Raw genomic sequence first — 23,928 nt, forward strand, 5'->3', positions numbered from 1 at the left:
TGCTATCATCATCAGGTTTACCCTTGAATCGCCGACAGACACCTGTTCGAATATTATTTCAAAGACAACGTTTCAAATAATTTCATTTCATCGACAGTTCATATCATAGAACAATCGACACAAGTAAAATCAAGCCGTAGACTTTTATTTCGTAGATAACTTATTCCGAGTATACTTTATATCGTGGTATTTCATTTCGTGTTTTTTCATTTCATTTTGTTTTACATTAAATACAATTCATTACGCATAATATTATTTCAATTATGTTTCTTTCTAAAAATATACAATTTGTTAACTGGTTGTATGGTCACAGTTCTAACCTAACCCAAACCACAGATCAAATAATACTAGTACAGATACCTAACCCCATACTAAAAATGGGCGCCGTCCTAAGTATTCTAGACCTGTGTACTAAATTTAATCCACACTCAAAGAGCTAGATGGCGCCAGTAGCCACGCGTGGCCAACAAAACTCTTATCAGTATCCTACGTCGAAATAGTCATCAAACTGCAACATCTTGCGACATCTGTTTTAGCTTTCACGCACTAAACATACAACGTCATGTGCACGTTTAAAGTCAGACATTACTAGATGGCGTTGTAGACATAGCCTACCAGTGGATTGTATGCCGCGCGGTTTGTATGTGTGCGTGCAGGTGGTGCGCAATGTACGTACGCGCTGGGTCCGCTCATCAGTGTGCGTAGTCGAATGCACACGTGCTCACGATAATATTTGTTTCGTTGTATCTATCTACCTCTAATTATAGCTCTTGCGTACTTGCGCGACAGAGCTAGACTACATTTCTGTCGGCATATGGTGTCGACAATTGCCATTCGGCTACGCCGGCTGCTGAGTAAAATATAGCACGCACCTATTATTATTGGTATTATTTTTAACCGTCGCCTCATCTCTCAAGAAGGACGGTTATCAAGTCATCTGTATGTTTTTTTTTTAATTTTTTTTTAATGTTTGTTCCTCGATATCTCCGTCGCTTCTGGACCGATTTTGAAAAAAATTTTTTTTGATTGAATGTATATACATACAGATTGGTCCCATTTTTCTCAGAACCCAGTTTTGAAGATGGGATCCTGGAGAAATCGAGGGAACTCCTCGAATCTGAAAGGCAAACATATGCTGATTTTTGTGTTTTTAAAAGAACAGCATGCATTTAGGTACGGAAAAGTGACATTTGGTGCAGTGGAACTGCTGATGATGGCCAGAACGGAACTCTTCAAATCTGAACGGCACGCTTATAGTGACTTTGGTATTTTTATAAGAACAGCATGCACTTTCGTCCAGAACAGTGACATTTGGTGCAGTGGAACTGCTGATGATGGCCAGAACCTAAACTCCTCAAATCTGAACGGCACGCTTATAGTGACTTTGCCATTTTTAGGGTTCCGTAGTCAACTAGGAACCCTTATAGTTTCGCCATGTCTGTCTGTCTGTCCGTCCGTCCGTCCGTCCGCGGATAATCTCAGTAACCGTTAGCACTAGAAAGCTGAAATTTGGTACCAATATGTACATATATCAATCACGCCAACAAAGTGCAAAAATGAAAAATGGAAAAAAATGTTTTATTAGGGTCCCCCCCCCCCTACATGTAAAGTGGGGGCTGATATTTTTTTATTCCAACCCCAACGTGTGATATATTGTTGGATAGGTATTTAAAAATGAATAAGGGTTCACTAAGATCGTTTTTTGATAATATTAATATTTTCGGAAATAATCGCTCCTAAAGGAAAAACAAGTGCGCCCCCCCCCTGTAACTTTTGAACCATATATTTAAAAAATATGAAAAAAATCACAAAAGTAGAACTTTATAAAAACTTTCTAGGAAAATTATTTTGATTTTGATAGGTTCAGTAGTTTTTGAGAAAAATACGGAAAACTACGGAACCCTACACTGAGCGTGGCCTGACACGCTCTTGGCCGGTTTTTTATAAGAACAGCATGCGCTTACGTCTAGAACAGTGACATTTGGTACAGTGAAACTGCTGATGATGGTCAGAACCGAACTCCTCAAATCTGAACGGCACGCTTATAGTGACTTTGGTATTTTTATAAGAACAGCATGCACTTACGTCCAGAACAGTAACATTTGGTGCAGTGGAACTGCTCATGATAGTCAGAACCGAACTCCTCAAATCTGAACGGCACACTCATAGTGACTTTGGTATTTTTGGAAGAAAAGCTTGCATTTAAGTCCAAAACAGTTACATTTATTTAGTTATGTTTGTTAAGCATATTGAGTTTTCAAGTCAAAGTTTGTCAAGCTTCGATTTCTTATAATGTAATCGGATTCATGAGGAATTGAGGAAACTCCTCAAACCTTAACGTTATACGTATATTCATTTGTGTTGCCATCTAATAATTAAAGCATTAAAAGCAGTTTTAAAAAATACTTACACATTTCTACATAATCCAACATTCGCAAGTAGCTTTCACCAGAACCCGAAAGGCGACGGTTTTTTTTCTTAAAAATTATGTTGAGCCGTTTTATTATGAGTCCTGTGGCATATTGTTGTTTATATAACCTCGTAAGGACGTCTTGTTAAACCAAATGTTAAAACTCCAGTTTTAAGTAGGTAACATGAATAACAAATTATTTAGTTTCACTAATCAAATTGATTGCTCTATAAATTGATATAATCTGTCAAACAAGTCTGTCAGTAAATAAGAACAAAGAAAACTATAGGTATCCTTTTCTATAGCGCCCTAAAGAAAAGGACGCGTGGTGACCTGGTAACGTCTTAGAAAAGTTACTTCGTTGGGTTAGTATCGACACAGGTCGACTAGAGAGGTAGTTTATCGATACAATATGTCCGAGAACAGCATATTAATTAATGCAAGTTAAAATAAATCATGTAAAAAAGTTGTTATTTGTTATACACACTGTTTTTATTGAATTCCGTTAACTTTAAGGGAAGATCAAATAAATTTAATGTCTCTAAGAAACTTAACTCTTACGGTTATCGAGTTATTAAAAAAATAAAGATAATTACTGAACATGTGTGTGACTGCCTTTACCAAAGATAATTACTGAACACGTGTGTGACCAATTCCTAATGTTTTTTGTTTTGACATGTGCAGTCAATCACTTGACACTAACTTGAATGTTGTTCGTAAGGGTCTCTCACACTAATAAATTCATTTAGGTACATAGAGGTATACATCAGGGTGGCAAACGGCCTCCGCGCGGTTAGTATGTGTGCTCGCCGCTTACGTACTCGCTCTATCCGCGACACATGCAAGCGGATGTGAATGAACAAGATTTAGTCGCGGCCCCGCGCCCCGCGCCCCTACCTACCTATACTAGTAAGTAGTACCTATTCTACGCATCACATTTGCACTGACCTTGAGAGGCCCGAGCCCCCAATCAAAGAATGAGTTGGTTTATTAAAATTTAAAGCACTCGAAAGCAGGCGCGTAGTTAATTAGAAATGTGGGAAAAAAACCGTCGTCGGTGTCGTTTTTCCTTTCGTGTATGATATCTATTTCAATGTATAAATAAATATGGAAATGTATATTATTAAGTAAACAAATACATGTACTTAATATAAAAAATAAAAAGTAATGCAGCTCTAGGTATTTGACAAAACATTTTCTAGAGTAATATTGTCTTCGGTTACCGCGATATTTACTCATGAAATAAAATTATGGAAACGGATTAATTAACGTTTCCATAGTTTTATTTCATTGTCTAGAGTAATTTTTACTCATGAAATTGAGAAAAACACCGAAATTAGTTATTTACTGAAACTTGACGTTCACATGTTCATTGTAATATGCCTACTTGAAAAATAAATATTTCATTTTCATTTCATTTCAACACATAATTACTATTATCTGTTATGGCCTTATGGCTGCCGGCCAGATGAGCCATTTTTTTAAAGTTGTTCACCCCTGTTTTTTTGTAACATGGGTGTTTTTTACGCGATTCATACTTAGATTCTCAAGGTCTTTCGATCCTGCCTGATAGGAAGTAAAAAAAAATGTCTTAAGATATCCATACATTTTTAAACCTTCCATTCCGTTACTGCCATACAAAACGTATGAAAAAAAAACCGGCCAAGAGCGTGTCGGGCCACGCTCAGTGTAGGGTTCCGTAGTTTTCCGTATTTTTCTCAAAAACTACTGAACCTATCAAGTTCAAAACAATTTTCCTAGAAAGTCTTTATAAAGTTCTACTTTTGTAATTTTTTTCATAATTTTTAAACATATGGTTCAAAAGTTAGAGGGGGGGACGCACTTTTTTTTGCTTTAGGAGCGATTATTTCCGAAAATATTAACATTATCAGAAAACGATCTTAGTAAACCCTTATTCATTTTTAAATACCTATCCAACAATATATCACACGTTGAGGTTGGAATGAAAAAAAATATCAGCCCCTACTTTACATGTAGGGGGGGTACCCTAATAAAACATTTTTTTCCATTTTTTATTTTTGCACTTTGTTGGCGTGATTGATATACATATTAGTACCAAATTTCAGCTTTCTAGTGCTTACGGTTACTGAGATTATCCGTGGACGGACGGACGGACGGACGGACGGACGGACGGACGGACGGACGGACGGACGGACAGACAGACATGGCGAAACTATAAAGGTTCCTAGTCGACTACGGAACCCTAAAAATGGTAACGGAATGGGAAAAAACTTGGGAGACTTTTTTTTCCTATTAGGAGTGAAAGAGCTCACGATTCTGAGTGGAAACCACATAAAAATTTCCAAATTCAAAAAAAGTCGGGTGGACGTACAACATTGACAAAAATAAAAATGTCCCAGATAACAGTTCTAATCAACATTCAACAATTAAAATGATTTATTAATAATGAAGAACTAACACGATAAGGTAGGCAAGCACGAATTCAAATTTGTGATTTTTGTGTTTATTGCCATCGCGCAGTCGGGGGCGGTGCCGCTCGGTCGCATCAGAAGTCCGAAACTAGAGAAATATAGAGAGCGCTCGATCGCGAGTAGCTACTTGCGCCGGCGGCGGACGCGGTTGTGTGCGTGCGCCACGCGCACGCACACAGGGCCTCTCTGTGGGTTCCACTCCCGTCAGCGCGACGGCGATAAAGACCTAAAAATCTCAAATTTGAATTCGTGCTTCGGTATCGTATCCTCTTAAGGGTTAATTCGCCTTCTGAATTTGTTATGAAAGTGAGTGCATTAGTGACGAATCGCTTAGTGGACGCCAGGCTTCACATGTTGCTTTTCGTTTTACCAACAACGCCATTCATTCATAAGTTTCATTAACGATACCATGTGGTTACGGAGTGCACACGAGTTGAATACGGCTACGTAACCAGTCTAAAATGTGCCGTCCAGACGCGTAAGAAGATCATGGTTCCGGAGAGCGCCCTTACACTGGTTTTTTGAGCGTATGACTAGCCCGCACTCAAGTGGCTATTCTAATTATATCACGTACGTTATGCACAGTCACTCCATCTAGTGACGAGAGGTAATAATACTTAGACGACTCAATAACGTTCAATGCGAGTTTGCTGATGTTGTATTCAGTCGTGTAATAAATTTTAGATTCGAATTTTGAAAAATATTGCATTGAATTCGTGTTTGTGTGGATTTGTGTATTACATTAATGATATTCTTAATGCATGAGACTAAAATAATACCTTTGAGACCTTTAAATTTATTGAATAAATAGGTCATAATGGCTAATCGTGGCACGTAGCGTCATCTATGATTTTGATTTGACATTACTTATACGATGTTCCGGATGAGACCCCATGCCCAAACCTACTCGGTAAGCTGGTCGTTTTTGTGTGTGGTCACAGTTCTAACCTAACCTAAACCTAATTTAAAAGGGGTGTGTAATGATTGGTATAATTTTTTTTGATAGAGTAACATTTGATATAATAACATTTGGTATAAATTTAATGGATATAATCACTCATTTGACATAACCATTGTTTGGTATAACCACAAAATATCTACGTTTATTTTGTATAATAATTATTTCGTATAACACTTATTTATAATAACCGTTTTATGGTATAACTATCTATTGATATACGACTAGTATAATATAAATAACAAACGGTATAAATCATTTCATGAATTAATTTTATTATTTTTTAAGGGATCACAGTTCTAACCTAACCTAACCTACTTTTCTGATAGCAGTACATATGTTTAAGGGTCACAGTTCTAACCTAACCTAACCTATTTTTCTGGTAGCAGCGCGTTGTGTGTAGGGGTCACAGTTCTAACCTAATCTACTTTCCCGGCAAATGATGGATCTACTTTATTGTAAAAAAAAAATATTCTAACTGTGCTTTAGACAGAATTTGTGTTATACAATTTATTTATTATCGGAAATAAGTATTATACTTAAAGTATGTTATAATAAATGTTATTCGAAAAAATTAGCATTATATTAAATAAGAATTATACAAATTGTTAGTATATTATTAGTTGTTATATGATTCAATAATTATATCAAATGATCGTTATTACGACTAAAATTATATCAAGAAAAGTTATATCGATCGATACGCACCCATTTAAAAGCCATTGGTCGTAGTGTAGGTCGCAGTTCTAACCTAACCTAAACCTACTCTGTAAGCTGGTCGTTTTTGTGTGTGGTCACAGTTCTAACCTAACCTAAACCTAATTTAAAAGCCATTGGTTGTAGTGTAGGTCGCAGTTCTAACCTAACCTAAACCTACTCGGTAAGCCGTTTGTTTCTGTGTAATCACAGTTCTAACCTAACCTAAACCTACTCTGTAAGCTGGTCGTTTTTGTGTGTGGTCACAGTTATAACCTAACCTAAACCTACTCTAGGATTTAAGCCGATGGTCATAGTTTAATTATGGACGTAAATATGTGATGTGCCACGATAAAATCGACAATTTGAAGTTTCCTAGAATAGAAACATCTATTAACGTGTAGTACGACAAATGAGAAAGTATTGTAATAATACGTCGAATAAATGAATTGCGATGTTTTGTAGTTCTGCTATTTGAAGTACTTTGAAACGAATCAGCGATGAAACAATATTCGTTGAATAGTATTTATAATTTTAACTATAAAACTCCCGTGAGACTCATACATATTTAAAGGTTCTCGAAATTGAACCGAAACATGTCGAACGCTATATCGACTTAATACGTGAGTAACCCGCTTAAAATATTTTTAAATAGTATTTATAATAACTAAGAAAATTTCAAATAAATAGTAGTTGAAACAAAATTACTCGAAACAATTTTACTCGAACTAAACTTTCGATGATTTGTTGTCGATGAAATGATATTCGATGAAAAGTTTGTCGGCGAAACAAGGGTACACCATCATCATCATTCATATCAGCCCTTTATCGCCCACTGCTGAGCATAGGCCTCTCTTCTAGTACGCCACTCGTCCCGGTCCTGAGCTAGTCTCATCCAGTTGTGACCCGCAATTTTCCGGATGTCGTTCACCCAACGAGCTAACGGATGCCAAGCGCTTTCTTACATTAATAATATGGCTATGGTACCCAGTTACTGGACTAGGTTATTTGCTTGATTTTCCAAAAAAAAACTTTTAGTTTCACTTTAGTGCAAACATGAGGATATATTTTTTTTTTATTGAGATTCAATGCAGTGTATAAAGACATTTCGTTTCTATTCCCTATAGTTACCTACTAGTTTATTTACTACAATAGTTTAGTATTCTTAATAGAATGTTGTCAACAAGATAAGAACTACAAAACTAGGACCCTGAGAACCAACAACAAAAGCATAACGCACTGAAACCATCTAGAAGGGCATCTCGCATCTGTCCGTACATAAATCTGTCGTATGAAAAGAATTAAAACGTTCCCCTTTGTGGACGGCTGAATAAATCTTAGATATCTCTCGGAGACGGCGATATTTTACAAGTTTTTGACAGGGAAGATGGCTTTCCGAACGCCACCTGCCCGGAGAGTTTTTTCGATTGACGGCGTGGCTACAAAAATTACTCTTTTAAAATTTACTCTTTAGATCACATCGGGATACTCACATAGGCACTTAGGTATATCTGTAGATAAAATACCTAGGTATATGTACCTAATAGAAAGTGTCACTTTTGGTATCTTGTAAAGATGGCGGATATTTTACAAGTTCTTGACAGGAAGATATTTTGTGAGTTTTTTGATTGTCGGCGTGGCTACAAAAAATATTCTTTAGATCACATCAGAGTACCTACTCACTTAGGAACTTACTTACGTATAATTGTAGTTTAAATCTATTATTTAATATTTGTATATCTTCTAGAGACCAAAATCTACTCCGTTTAAAATTCACGTTTCAAATCGATCTCACAGTCTGACATCTTAGTAAAACAGTATCTGGGCGACCGAGCTTCGCTCGGTTCTAGCTTATTATATCACGTCTTTAGATAAAAAAACTCTTATAAATAAAAATAAAAAACTTTATTTCTGGCCGGGATTCGAACCCCTGACACTTGCGATGTATTTGCGAACATTAGACCGACCCTCTTACGACGGAGCTACTCGACGCCGATGCGCGGACGACGAAATTAGCGACTATATTTTGTGTATGTGTATGAAAACTCGAAAATTCGCGTTTTCGGGACCTAAGGATAAGCTAGATCGATTTTTCACCCCCAAAAACCCCCACATAACAAATTTCAGCGAAATCGTTAAAGCGGTTTCCGAGATCGTCGGTATATATAAATAAATAAATATACAAGAATTGCCCGTTTAAAGGTATAATAAGATTGTTAGGTATCTTCCAAAGATGGTTATATTATATACCAATTTAGAATAAGAAGTAACTTATATATTTTCCCTCCCATATGATTACTTACCAAGACTACCGCCGCATATAAAATAACCTGTCTTGGACATTAAAACTCCTCACCGTCCGTATGTATCGATAAGCAAGGACATCACCATAAACCCCGGACTATACTGTTATTGGTTCGTCGTTTTTTTTTTTTTTAATTTATTGCCCTAACTTGGTTTGATTAAAAGGTGCCGCTGGTGGGTGGCAGTTCGTATGAAAAGGCCTTTATGTCAAATGGTGCTTATTGATACTTATGTCGTAAATGACAACACACAATACATAGGTATATTTTTACATGCGCTGGTGACCATTCATTCATTCATAAGAGCGTGCGACTTTCTATCCGGAGGTCGCGGGTTCGAACCCGGCTCGCACCAATGAGTTTTTCTGAACATGTGCGAAGTGTCATTTGATATTTGCTAGTCGCTTTTTGGTGAAGGAAAACATCGTGAGGAAACCGGACTAATTCCAATAAGGCCTAGTTACCTTTCGGGTTGGAAGGTCAGATGGCAGTCGCTTTCGTAAAACTAGTGCACGGTTAGCTGGAAGAGATCCCTTATAGGGATAAGCTCGCCTTTGTATCTCTGTACCTACAAATTGTATATAAACTGTTGTACACAATAAAGTGATTACTACTACTACTACTACTAGTGCCTACGCCAAATCTTCGGATTAGTTGTCAAAGCGGACCCCAGGCTCCGCCGTGGCAAATGCCGGTATAACGCAAAGAGGATGATGATGGTAGGTATATTTTTACGTGTTTTATGTAATTTAAGAATTGAATTAGCGAATAAATAATTGATCGGATAGAATCTTGCTGGCTACCTGAAAATGCTGGCCAAACCGTTTGAGCTATATAAAAACAATGTATAGTTGCGCACTGCGCAGATGTCATATATACCATAGATCCAGCAAACGTATCTACTTATCGTATCAAATGAACTCGGTAAGATCCACTGAGTTGTCCGTCTTTATTCGCAGCTTGCAGCTTTCGGGCGCCAAAATTGAAGTAAACAAAAACATAAAAAATGCCTCGTTATTAATTGCAATAACAACAACACAAAAATTATGCACATTCGTGGGCTTGAGACATATTTAAAATCACAGGCAAGTAACAACTTCAGTACAAAATCTGACACGCTCGGCCGCCATACAAATATGTAGATGAACTTCTTTCTTCTATCTAAATCTAGTTCTGTGTATTGTTGTATGCGACAACTTACTATGTAAACACATTAAGTTTATGCTTTGTTCCCCGTGCGAAGCAGGGGCGGGTGGCTATAGTAACTAATATAGGCGTATTGACAAATAAACGCCCATTATTAAGACAAACACACACAATCACAATTTTCGTTTTCTTCAACCCTTTAATTGCCAAGAGTGGCACTGAGACTTTTAGTACTTTCATGTGCTCTGCCTACCCCTTTATATTTACAGGCGTGAATGTATGTACACCGTGTTTTTATTGTTTTCCGTTAAATTCGACATGTCTTTAGGTTCGTTATTATTGTAGGAAGCACCCTGTATATCACTTTTAGTTAAATTCGGAAAAAAAAGTTTTTCATCGTTTTCATGCATAACAACTGAATTAATTAGTGTGAGAGACCCTTAAGAATAATATTCAAGTTAGTGACAAATGATTGACGGCACATGGCAAAACAAATAACTTTAGGAATTGGTAAAGGCTGTCACACACGTATTCAGTAATTATCTTTATTTTTTAATCGTAAACTAGAACATTCCTTTGCTAATCCGCGAATTAACAAAAAATAATTCGCGGATTAGCAAAGGAATGTTCTAGATTACGATTAACATAGATTTCCGCAAAGTAACGCCTAATTCCATCGATTATTTATTTTTTTAATAAATCGATAACCGTAAGAGTTAAGACGCTAGTTTCTTAGAGAAATTAATTGCATTTGATCCAAAGAACCTTCCCTTAAAGTTAATGGAATTCAATAAAAACAGGGTGTATTATGTATATATGTATGTATTGAGACAAATAATTACACTCGTCATTTAAACTAGTACATACCAGTTTTTTTTTATGTCTCCGAAAGGTTTTTACAATAAATTAGTATAATTAAAGTCAATATAGTCTTTATATGGACCGCCTTTTGAAGCAATTGCCTACCCGGTTTACCAGTTGTTTATATTTATTATTTTTATGCGATTCACTTTCGAAATAAATACTTGGGTTTATATAGTTCTTTATACTTAATTTTGACATATGTACGATAAAAAAAATCGGTAATATGATGCTTTTTTATCGCACTATCGTGCGAGACATGGGTTATTTTTTGTCAGATCGAAATTTCAGAGGGCCATATGTATACCAGTGGCGGCTCGTGAATACTTCTGATAGGCTACACTGAGCAAAAAGAAACCTTTCTTTACATTAGGTACTTTACTAATAGTAATCAGTTTTAGGCAAGCCTATGGGTCAGCCGCTGCTGATATGTTTATGTACTGAAAAACTTCGTACGATACACAGGCGAAAAGGAAATTCGTAACTCGTGTCGATTTAAAACATTTATTGCCACTCGTTTCGGACTTCTACTTTTCCACACTTGTATCGTAAATATCGTAATGTACTATTTCAGTACACATTCAAAGTGTTATTGTTTTCATCATATAAACTACAACCAAAAAAAACAATTAATTGTATAACATATTTTTTGACAACAAACAACTTCCCACATATAAAAAAAAACTCATCAATCGTAAAACACATCGACAAATCTTGAAACAACAATAGAAACAAAAACGTAGTAATAAATCGGGCGCTATCACTGCATCACTATATCGCATTACTACAATGTCCGTTTGATGCCGAATTTATTACGAATAGTGATGTGCTTAATATTCCCGGGTGTGGGAATATTGCTGGAACAAAGTGGGAATAAAGGTAGTGATGATAGTGTTCCTACACTTTCCATTTTTTACAGAATGGTATAGCCTGGTGTTCCTAGCTGCAGGAATGATGCCCCACATAAGCTGAAATATTTAGGATGGGTAATATACAACTTTTAATACCCAATATGGGTATGAAAAGTTGCGAGTCACTATATTATGCTGCATGATAAAAATTTCCATGGGCATTTACTTAAAAAGTATTGAGTTTTATGACCATATGCCTAATAATACCCCAAGACGCAAAAAATACATATGACTGATACAACAGACTACCTTAGGAAGTTAAGACATTTACGAGTATCTGTGACTACTTACACCTATGTATTTGCTGACAGAAAAAATACTTACGGCAAAATGTGCCTTACGACATTTGAAATTTCTACTGTTCATATGTGCATAAGAAATATCAGTTCGCTTAAACATCTATAATATTACCTCTACTTAGATATAAACTACTAATTTGTTAACACCTTATATAGGTAATCTGTAACATAATACATATTATACATACATATCTATTTTTTTTGCAATTGATCTTAAAACTCAAGCATGATGTTCGATTAGAAATAAAAAAGAAAGGTTATTTATTATGTTTTAAGAAATACTGAGCGTCCCTAAGATTCCTTAAAAGTTGAACATTCCCCGTGATCATTCCCACATAGCACATCACTACTTTGATATCGAATTTATTACGAGGGCTTATTCCGAATCACTCGAAACGCGTCACCCGCTTCTCATAAATTGTGTGACATATCGCTCGACTCAACTTATAAACCCAAGATATCACTCACCTCATTTCTACACCTTAGCTTTTAAGTGAACTCAGTAAAGGGTATATTTCATTTTTCGACACGCATTTATAAGTAAGTTCATTGTATCTTATGTCCTGTCTCATATTAATGATGGTTTGGTTTTTTTTTTACCAAGTATTTTTAAGGTTTGGAAGGAATTCTCAAGGTTTTAGTCACCGAAGTTCTTGGAACATGTGGTTGATTAAAAATCTGTCAAATGATTATTAGAATCAGGTATTGAATTTGGGATGTATGGATGTGTAAGATATCTAAGTTGATTAGAAGTTATTAATCAATAATCATAGTCAAATTATCAATATGATTTTAAAATTGGATAATCGAAGCAATTTTAATCATACTCGTATTTTTTTTGGTTTAGGCTTTTTTTCATAATGTTTATAAGGAATCTTTTTATTGTTGATTATTTTGCTCTGTGAAAGTAAAATTTCTTATTTACCTATACTTGTGAGGTATCATGGGGTTTACTAACCTAACTATAAATTCAAATATTGGAAAAACCCCTGACATAGTGGACCGATTTTCATGAAACATGGCTAAGAACACTCCCGACTAATTCAGCTTTCAAACAAAAAAAAATCTAAATCGGTTCATCCGTTCGGGAGCTACGATGCCACAGACAGACACACACACAGACAGACAGACAGGGAGACAAACAGACAGACAGACCCATCAAACTTATAACAGCCCTTTACTTTTGCGTCGGGGGTTAAAAAATACAAAATTTTCAAGTACCTCTAGTATATGGACAATCCAAGCGGTGTCTTCACCATACTTTTTTTTCACCCGGTACTGACCCCTCCGAATTTTCGAGATAATGCTATAGTTGCAAGGCTAGGTAGATCTTCTTTTGCCTATTTGTAGTACATATATTGTTTTATTTATTAAAGCCTGACAAGTTTTTATTTGACCCTGATAGAGTGTCGCTAGAAATCGTTTTCATATGGCAATAATGTGCGGACGTCATGTATAATGGGGACAGTGTGTACTGGTTTCGCGTTAATATTTGTAGAAAATTAAAACATGGTTTTAGAGAATCAAAATTTATTAAGCTAGGTTTTAAGACTTGCTAACTTCTTTCCGCACAGCCTAAAATCCATGAATCTTGTGCCTTTATCGGAGTCGTCGATGTTTGTTTTCTTTTTACGTGGGACCTTGTTTTGTACTGTTGGCAATGATGGAACGGCCTCCTTATTTCTTTAAATATTTTTCACGGCAGAGCTACAGACACCATCAATAAGAACAAAACATATATTAAGATAAATCGAAACCAACTAATCAATACAGGAGAACCGCACTATAAACCGTCAGTACCGGACATGTCAACAACCTATCTCGGAACATTGTTATCGAAATGCTGTGAAATCCTTCATCCTTTTTTGTTGTACGTTATTTATCACGTTCAGTATAATTGTTTTCACTTTTTTAAATATTATTTTTGGCATATTTGCGATGAAACCGTTAGAAATTTTAAAATATTTACTTCTAGTTTATATCACTGACATTCGATGACTTTCGATGACGGGTGTCAAAAAAATCCTTGCCAGTAAAAGAAATTAGTTCAACGGTAAATCCGCCACGCGGCGAGGGTGAAATAAAAACTTGTCAGGCTATATATAATATATATTTGTTATTTCCAGATGCGGCGCAGTGAGCGGGGCGGCCGGGCGGCGTAGAGATGCGCTCCAAACAGCAGCCGCGACCATCGTACCGCTGGCTCAACACTAACGAAAACGGTATGTTTTGCTCTTTAACACATACGTACTCGTACATAGATAGTTATACTAAAATACCAATCATCAAACACAAGGTGTTAATAAAATAAACCACGAGAAACCTGCACAACTTGGAGAATTCGAATACGATGCGCAAAATGGCGGGCGATGCTCTTTTGACAAATCCGCTAGAGGTGCGACCATGACCATTTGCAATACCGACAGGGCTGCGCGTGCGCACATGACAGAAATCTTTGCCCTCAACTACGTATGCGTAATAGGGAACTAGACTGTACTTAAAATGATTGATATAATTAGCTATAGTTATTAAGTAAAAAATGCATGCACCTAGACCTAAGAAATATTGAATACCCTTACAGGGTGTCATGTACCTACCTCTGTAATGTGTAACACCTATTAATGTATTATGAACATGACTGCAATACGATAAATAATAAAATAAAATATTTTATACCATGCACGAAATAAGCATCAGATAATTTTATTATAAGAAAAACATGGACAGAATTTACTTTTAAATCCAATTCCTATTTAAAAGCAGGTCGAAATATATAAAGTAACTGAATTGACCGTTACGTCACTCAACTCGATTTCATATAAATTCCATATTAGCAAGTCGTTCAAATTCGTTTTGACAGTTCTTAAAAAGAAGCTGATTTGACTAGGAGGCAAGTAGCCTATTAGGAAAGTTTTCACAGAACTCATCGGAGTTGAAAATTATCATAGTACACGAAATATCATAGTGCATATAAATCAATATGTTTAAATAAAAGTCTTTTTATCTTTAGGTCACAGCAGTGGTGTATTTTACCAAAATGACATTGACACTTGACACTGACAGTTCTGTGCCCATTTCTGCGTTCATGTTACTCAGCGTCAATATTTCCTTGTTCAATCGGCAATGAATGGCAAAGTGTCACTGTCGGACGACAATTTTTGTCACTATTGTGAAATAGAAAGAAAGAAAGAAAGAAGGAAAAGGCCACAGGTCGACTTTTTATTTAATAAAAAAACATCTTTCATACCACTAATGTGCAATATAACGGTAATTTATATCGGATTAAGCAACGTTAAAGACATCTTTATCACTAAGAAAACATACAATGGAGTATTTCTTTCTTCCCATAGAATATCTTAATTACGCGTGAATCTTTGTAAAAATAGCTTAAGTGCCATGTATTTTACTATAAAATACTACGTTTTGTTTGAATAGTTTATAATCAGAATATTCACGCCTATTTAATCATAGCTGTCTTTAATTTTACACCCGAATTTTAGAATAGGAGAAAAAAACTCTATTGGGAAGGTGGAAAGTTTGTAGTCGGTTTGGTAGCAATAGTACCTATTTGGGGACTTTAGGATTAAAAACCGGCCAAGAGCGTGTCGGGCCACGCTCAGTGTAGGGTTCCGTAGTTTTCAGTATTTTTCTCAAAAACTACTGAACCTATCAAGTTCAAAACAATTTTCCTAGAAAGTTTTCATAAAAATCTACTATTGTGATTTTTTTCATATTTTTTGAACATAGGGTTCAAAAGTTAGAGGGGGGGGACGCACTTTTTTTTCCTTTAGAAGCGATTATTTCCGAAAATATTGATATTATCAAAAAACGATCTTAGTAAACCCTTCTTCATTTTTAAATACCTATCCAACAATATATCACACGTTGGGGTTGGAATGAAAAAAAATATCCGCCCCCACTTTACATGTAGGGGGGGTACCCTAATAAAACATTTTTTTCATTTTTTATTTTTGCACTTTGTTGGCGTGATTGATATACATATTGGTACCAAATTTCAGCTTTCTAGTGCTTACAGTTACTGAGATTATCCGCGGACGGACGGACGGACGGACGGACGGACGGACGGACGGACGGACGGACGGACAGACAGACATGGCGAAACTATAAGGGTTCCTAGTTGACTACGGAACCCTAAAAAACATAAGTAGGCCGTTGAACAAAGAGTTTGTGCCATTGCCATATTCTACCGAGATTACACATGTATTATCAAAGTCGATTCAGGTAAATGGATATCTTTTAAAATATTTTTTTTATTATTTAATATTTTATACGCATTTATCAACTTATTCCAAAAATTATAAGTACCTAGGTTAGCATCTTTTTTAGGCAGCTGGTGCTCAAGCCTCGTCATCATCATCATCATCATTCACTTACCCTTATTATCCCAATTACTTGGGGTAATGTATCATATTCATATTGGTATAATAACGTGAGCAGTGAGCACCAAGGTACCTTTACCTCTGGAGAGTCACAGTTTTTCTTGTAGTAATTTTTTAAACGTGTCCAACTCACGCTTGACCGTTATTCAAATCGACGCATCACCGTAACGCTAAACTTCATAAACAAAAACCATACAAAGTCGATACACAAATGTAATAGACGCAATAACTCAGCTTTTTGTATGAACTAACCCACCGTGAAGTAATAAATAATATTTATTTTTGCTATTATACGCGTTTTTGTCAGTTGTAATGGGTGTAAAAGCGCAGGGCGGGATTTGGCCGGTGGGGCCAGAGAGAGGGCGGATTAGGATTGAATAAGCGCATGGGTAGCCTTAATAAATTAGGACGAAACACGATATTAATGCATGGAACAATAATGCTATTATAAGTAATTTTAAGACATAAGTAATAAGAAGTTTTCTTTTGAAACTTTTAAATTAAGATTCAAAAGTGTTTTAAATACTTTGAAAACGTAATAAACAATATGTTAAACTGTCCATTTTAAAATAACCCGCTTTTTTACTGCGGCACTGCGCGGTAGTCTGAAGTGTATTTTGAATTCCAGCTTGAATTAATATTCAAAATAACATATGTATTATGGAAGTTTTGTGTTTTCAGTTTTAATTTTAATTGTTCATTTTTAGTATTAATTCTCTTTTTGTGGCTGATAGAAAGAACAATTAAAACTGTCACACACATTTAGGTAGTAATACATTTTTTAAGCCCTGCCTGCAGTAAACATGATGCTGCTGTCTCGCCTCGCTCGTGATTTTGACATTTTTAATGAGATGCAACCCGCTACAGTGTACGCGTTCGCTTGTTCCGTGGCCCCACACCACTAAGTCGTTTCGTGAAACCTCTCTCCATGGCGTCCATACTAAATCACAAGATTTAATGGCCAAACCCACTTGCGATATCTTCATTATTAGTACATAGATTTATGTAATTATATAAGGCCACCCTTGTTTTAACCTTATATATTAAAATCATAGAAATTTGACGACCGTTCTGGCTCAGTCGGTAGTGACCCTGCCTGCTAAGCTGCGGTCCTGGGTTTGCATTCCGGTAAGGGCATTTATTTGTGTGATGAGCACAGATATTTGTTCCTGAATCATGGATGTTTTCTGTGTATATAAGTATGTATTTATCTATTTAAGTATGTATATCGTCGCTTAGCACCTATAGTACAAGCTTTGCTTAGTTTGGGGCTAAGTTGATCTAGTGTAAGGTGTTGGGGACACCTTACACTAGAATAGATATTTTATTATAAATTAATGTTTAATATTTGTCTTTTATGTCGGCGGCGTACGACCTACTAGATGGTAAGCACAAGCAGTCACTGTAGCATCTGGTTGTCTTTCAATTCTAATTCCAAGCTTTTTTCATTATTAAAACTATTAATATTAAATCAGGTACCTAATTGACAAAATAAGGTACCAGACCAGAACAGAATTCCTACTAATAATGACATGGAGAAAGTAACTCTGTCTGTTTGGTTTGTCTGTAATCTTTTCACGCATTAACAAAAAAAAAAAATAGACGACCGGTCTGGCGCAATCGGTAGTGACCCTGCCTGCTACGCCGCGGTCCCGGGTTCGAATCCCGGTAAGGGCATTTATTTGTGTGATGAGCATAGATATTTGTTCTTGAGTCATGGACGTTTTCTATGTATAGGTATATAGGTAAGTATATATATATTATATATATCGTTGTATAAGTACCCACAACACAAGCCTTCTTGAGCTTACCGTGGGCCTCAGACAATCTGTGTAAGAATGTCCTACAATATTTATTTATTTATTTTATTTATTTATTCACGGCTTGACAAATTTCGATGAAATTTAGGATATATATGTAATATTGAGGTTTTTCTGCCGTACACACACAACTAAATCTTGATTTAGTTCTGTGGTCATACACGGTGAAATAACAAGGACCGTTCGAATTTTGCATAGTGACTTTTGGATTGATAATGAACAACTTTTATTGTGGCACCAATGCTGAAATAACAGAAAAAAATTTGGCTGTTTTATACATTTCGACTGTCATTTCTATTGAACAGCCGGTTTTTTTTCGTGATATCATCATTGGTCCCATAATAAAAGTTGTTCATTATGACCTCAAAAGTCACTATGCAAACTTTGCACGGTCCTTTTTATTCCATCCTGTATATAATCATCATCATCGGATTTGACATTGGTGAAAATCTCTTTACATAATTAATTTGCATTTAGCACTACTATTATTAGAATTCCTGTTTTACTAAGAAATTGATGATGTTGATGACATCTATTCATTCTGTTACTTTGGCCAAAACTAGATTTTGTTTATCAGTAGATTCAAACTCCCAGATAGAACTGGTAATTAATGTAAAATATATAACAAATCCTCATAAATTTGTCTGAGAAGAGGTCGTTGGTTATTCAAGAATGTCAACTACCTAAAAATTTGCTTACATTTAGTAGACGTATAGAAAGGTCTGAGTTGAAAATCGTTGATAGAAAACGTCAATTATGCTTAAATAATGAATGACATACCTACAAAATTATTTTCATGACAGTTTGCACTTTGTATTTTTTGTTTGTATTTATCGTTTTGTCAATGTACAACTTGCATAACCTCGTCCTATATTTAGAATTGAAAACAAATTGTTTAGAAAATGGGGTTAATTTTTAATAATTTAAGCAAAGTAAAAAAAAAAAAATTCATTCATAAAATTTAAGTTAAAACTAAGTTTGCAGGAATCTCGTCTAGGCATTAACTATGACAAATAAAGATAATGTACCTATTCAGAAACCGCCTCTGACTTCAACATATCTAGTCCATAACGAATCCAGATCTAATTCATAACCTGTTATTAAATTAACCATATAAATTAAGAGAAAGCAACACGCATTTAAAACTTTTTAAAGCTCACAATCACACCACACACAGCGTCACCCAACCGTGCCCAAATCAGCGTGTCACTCACACAATACGTTTAAAAATAAAAACGCATAGTTTATTATAATTTATGACCCATTGCGGGCCTGATTTACTAGCCTGTCCTGCTTTCTCTTTCTAACCTTTGTCTTCGTGTGAAAAGGATATGGTTTTTGAAAAGCACCGGTAGCGGGAGATTATGTCAGAAAAAGACAGTAACAATGTGCAACTATGCAATTTTTTTTGTAAAAGTAAGGTCATAAAATAATGGCATGGTTTTATAAGCCTGGCTAAGCAAACGCTACTAATAAATGTTCGCATGTTTATGAAATTTTAGAGCAACATTTACGAGATTGGATTGGATTATTTAAATTGGGATAATCCAACATAAAACAATATTTGAGATAGATTCAGTATCAATAAGGCAGCAGAAGATGATATCCGAAAAAGAACATCAAATTTGACGTCTGCTATAAATATAAAACTAAGCGATGATAATCACAATAAACGAAGACAACTAACAGACATAAATTATATCTAGGTATAAACAAGTGGAACCATAATGAACTTTTTCATCAAACCTTGTACAAAAGAAAAACACAGTACCGCCAAAGAAACAAAATGTGGACAAAAACGGTGAAACGTTAGTAGTAGATGCTAATCTGTCCAGCGTAGTAGAAACATTAGGCCTCATTAATTTACATGTTCGCTCATTCTCACAGTATTTCTCTCATAATAATAAGCTTTAACTGCGTTAACTATTACTCAATGCGAAGATAAGGCAACCGTAGAGAAATAACGTCTAAGAAAAAATCGTTACCTTAGAAACATCAAGAATAAACTATGTTCGTTTAGATGGCGATGGCGCCACAATTTTGGTTGATAGTTACCCATAACAATTTGAGCAAATGTCAGTCAAAGGGTATGGTTCGAATTGTCAAAACTGAGGTTCTTAGGCCTGTTTTAGACGGCGTGCGAACTCGCATGCGATTTTAGTTACACTGCAGGCTGTCGAGTTACATACAGTTTTGCACAGCCATCACATACCGCAATGGAATAAAACTCGTATGCGAGTTCTCGTACCGTCTAAATGGGCCCTTAATGATTTAATACTCTGTCGAGAGATAGTAAATGAACTGTTACTGTGCATTTTATTTTTCTCATAGTGATATAATATTTTTTTTTAGTACATATGGTGTTTTTTCGCGCATTGGTTAGTCATATGATACACTCGTGAATAGGAAATTCGTAACTCGAGTTGATTTAAAACATTCCTTTTTTCCGCACTTGTATCGTAATATTATTATAATTGAATGCATTGAAATAATCCTCTATATCCGCTATCTTTGCTCAATGTAACATTTTCTCGTGGTTTCGGACGGATAATGATTTCTTTGTCTTTAAGTTGTGCAACTTTTTATGGAGTCGTAAAATCAAGATGGCTGGTACTTTGTTGAAAGTTACGTGTTGACTACCTGAGTTATGGTTATCCTTTTTTAAGAAGAAATAATATATATGGGTGATGACTAAAGGAGCAACTTGAGATTTTATTACTTGATCCGATAATACGTTTTTATAATATACCACTAATGAAAATAGTGTGAAATTGTTTAAATATCATATTGATGAAACAGACTTATCATTTTTTGTTTATTTGTTTAAATACAGAAAAAAAAAACAGCTAAACAAGATCAACCGCAAAAAAAATATCAGGATTTTGGATCTTCCACTCTAGGCAAAGTCTATCTTGTGCAATTATTTTATAGGATTAGTAGGTACATATCTTATCTCACGATTTAAGTTAACTTTCTACCTACCAACGTTTTTGACAAGTAGCGGATGCTTCTCCACAATCCAAAAATCTTTAAGTGTAAAAAAACACAAAAAACACTTACACAACACAATACCACCAAATCTTTACTAACAATAACACCTTATTCGACCACTTTACTGCCTTTTTACGATGGTGGGAAAACAATTGACGATCTTTACGACGCCCGTCAACTACCGTTTAGGGTATATTGACAACCCTTTCTTGATAATTATCATTTATCACCCTTAAATCATTGCTTTGTTGCGGTTTGCTCATTTATTGCTTCACTTGACACCCTTCTGAGGTTTTTGCCGCTGTCTTTAAAAGGATTGGAAGTTACGGGTAACCAGCTTACGGTTTTTGCTTCAATAAGTCATTATGATAAGTAAAGTACCTGCTAGCGCCTTGGAATACTTAAACAAATAGAGATATGTTGTGTAATTTTACGGTTCGCTGTCAAAAAGTATCTTTCGCAGTTTAATTGTTATACATTGTACGTAGGTACCTACATATTTATAATTTTATGGGTTTTGTTAAGCTAATGAAGAATCTCATTAAACACTTCAAGCTACTAATATAATTAGCAACTTTTGATGTTGCCTTGGAAATAAAAGCATATTCTTTTAAATAAAAACTTAATTTAGATTAACAGCACATACAATCAAGCTTAACTTAACTCCAAACTAAACGTGTTTATATTGTGTTTATTCAAAATCACAATAAAAGAAAAGTAAAAAAAAAAAATTACTAAGCCAAGTGGTAAGCGGCTATAATAGCAATTTTGTGATTTTTGCCGCTTACACCAATTTTTTTGGCTTTTATATTTAGTTGCCTGTATACTGCACTTTTGGCGCTTACGCTTATTTCCATAAGTACATTAATTCTCAATTTTAATCGACTAAAGCTAAAATCAAACTTTGTTACCATAATGAATAGTTCGTAAAAGTTTAACGAGTGATAAAATCAGCTGTAAAACTGTATAAAGCAGTAAACCTTAGGACGGGAGCTATTCCGGTCTTCATAAATCAGGTTTAGACTGTTCGGGCCTATTGGTGATCGTAATTTCGTAAACATTAACTTCATGTTTGTAAACAGTGGGTTTTATTTTTGTGACAATAGGGACTTGGGGAGCGTAAGAAGTTTTGTAGGAAATATGCGGCTGTTTATGGTAAAATTTCCACTTTGTCGCTGCCGGACGCTTTGAATTATTGTTCGGTATCGTATAAATCTCGTCCTTCTGTGGGCTGTTTCACATTAACTAATTACATTAAAAACTACTGCAATATAACTACTAGATTTATGCATAAATGACATTTCATTTATCGTAGCTCAACATTCTTCAATTGCGTAACGGATAGTCCCGAGTCACGTACGACAGGTGTCGCTTTCGTCAATTTATGAATGTTATTTATGACTCGTCAGACGGCCTTACTAGCCGAAACGATGATCGTTGACGTTAGACGCCCATCGAAACGCATATCTCTGTCTCGACAATACGTAGGAAGACTCGGAAGAGCGATAGAGATCATTTTATTTGTTTAAAAAACGCAATTAAATTTAAAAATATAGATTGACGCGCATAAAACCTTCATCTAAATCAGCTTCAAACTCGTTAAAAATCGACTCAATATTTTTAATCGATCAATAATTTTACAACCAAAATATTGACAGCAATATTATTTCTTTATTCATAGTGTGGCCATAAAACCAGAAGTGCAGTCAGTGGCTCCGATCATTAATAAAATAGATTTAGTAGCGGCCTGGCCATAAAGCACTTTTAGTTGACAATAAAAGCGCGTAAACAGTTGTCAGGCGTACGCTCATAAAACGCCGCTTGTGAGGCCCCACACGGTGACGTAGTCAATAGCATTCCATAGATTAGATTTTACATAATTATGACAAATTGCCGGAGTAAACTAGATATGCCACAAAATTTAAAAATATTTTTTTATGGGATATTAGTTAATTTTGAGATAAATACATAAATCATAGTTTTAAAACCACGGTTTGACATTTTATGCAACTGTTGTGCGGGAAATAAAATTTACGAGTTTTTTACGACTTTAACTTTCGACGACGGCCCAATTTTGCGATTGTTACATTTTGAACGATCTTCAAATGACTCATTTTACAACGGTACGAATATTTTCGTCTTTTAAATGTTCGTGGGTTTTTATGTGTCACTCTTTATTTCGTCACCTACAAACAATGTAGATTTTTTTAAGCAGTAACGTCTGAAAATGATCCGGTAGCAGTTTTACCAGTGTAAAAAACTCTTATGGTAGATGTCGCTAGGGGTATTTATTAGCAGATACGTTGGAAATATTTGTAATGTTGGATGGCGTCTTGGTGGCTCAGTTGATAGAGCGCTGGAGTACCAATCCAAAGGCCAAGGAAGTTCAAGTCTTATCCAGACAATAACTACTAAGACTAAGGATGGATTAAAACCTGGTAGTAATTCAATTATACATACATACATACATACAATCACGCCTGTTTCCCAGAGGGGTAGGCAGAGATCACGGATTTCCATTTACTACGATCCTGACAAACCACTTTCGCTTCACACACTTTCATAACGTTTCTCATACACGCTCGTCGGTTTCGAGTACTTCTGACCTGGCCTTTTTGCAATATTTCCCCGATTTGATCAAGAAAAGTTCGCCTAGGTCTTCCACTACCAACTGACCCTT

General features: G+C 35.5%; 1 protein-coding gene across 2 annotated transcripts in view; it reads left to right on the plus strand.

The window, feature by feature from the left end:
• Positions 1 to 23,928, plus strand: part of LOC125228167 (protein tiptop) — a 478,035-nt gene that overhangs the window by 92,877 nt on the left and 361,230 nt on the right. For both annotated transcript variants that reach the window (XM_048132623.1, XM_048132624.1), the window contains exon 3: positions 14,164 to 14,259. In XM_048132623.1, coding sequence (XP_047988580.1) covers positions 14,202 to 14,259 — 58 coding nt within the window. In that variant the 5' untranslated portion in view covers positions 14,164 to 14,201. The remainder of the gene's footprint in view (positions 1 to 14,163; positions 14,260 to 23,928) is intronic.

The sequence above is a fragment of the Leguminivora glycinivorella genome, chromosome 7 (assembly GCF_023078275.1).
Source record: "Leguminivora glycinivorella isolate SPB_JAAS2020 chromosome 7, LegGlyc_1.1, whole genome shotgun sequence".
Lineage (NCBI taxonomy): Eukaryota > Metazoa > Arthropoda > Insecta > Lepidoptera > Tortricidae > Leguminivora > Leguminivora glycinivorella.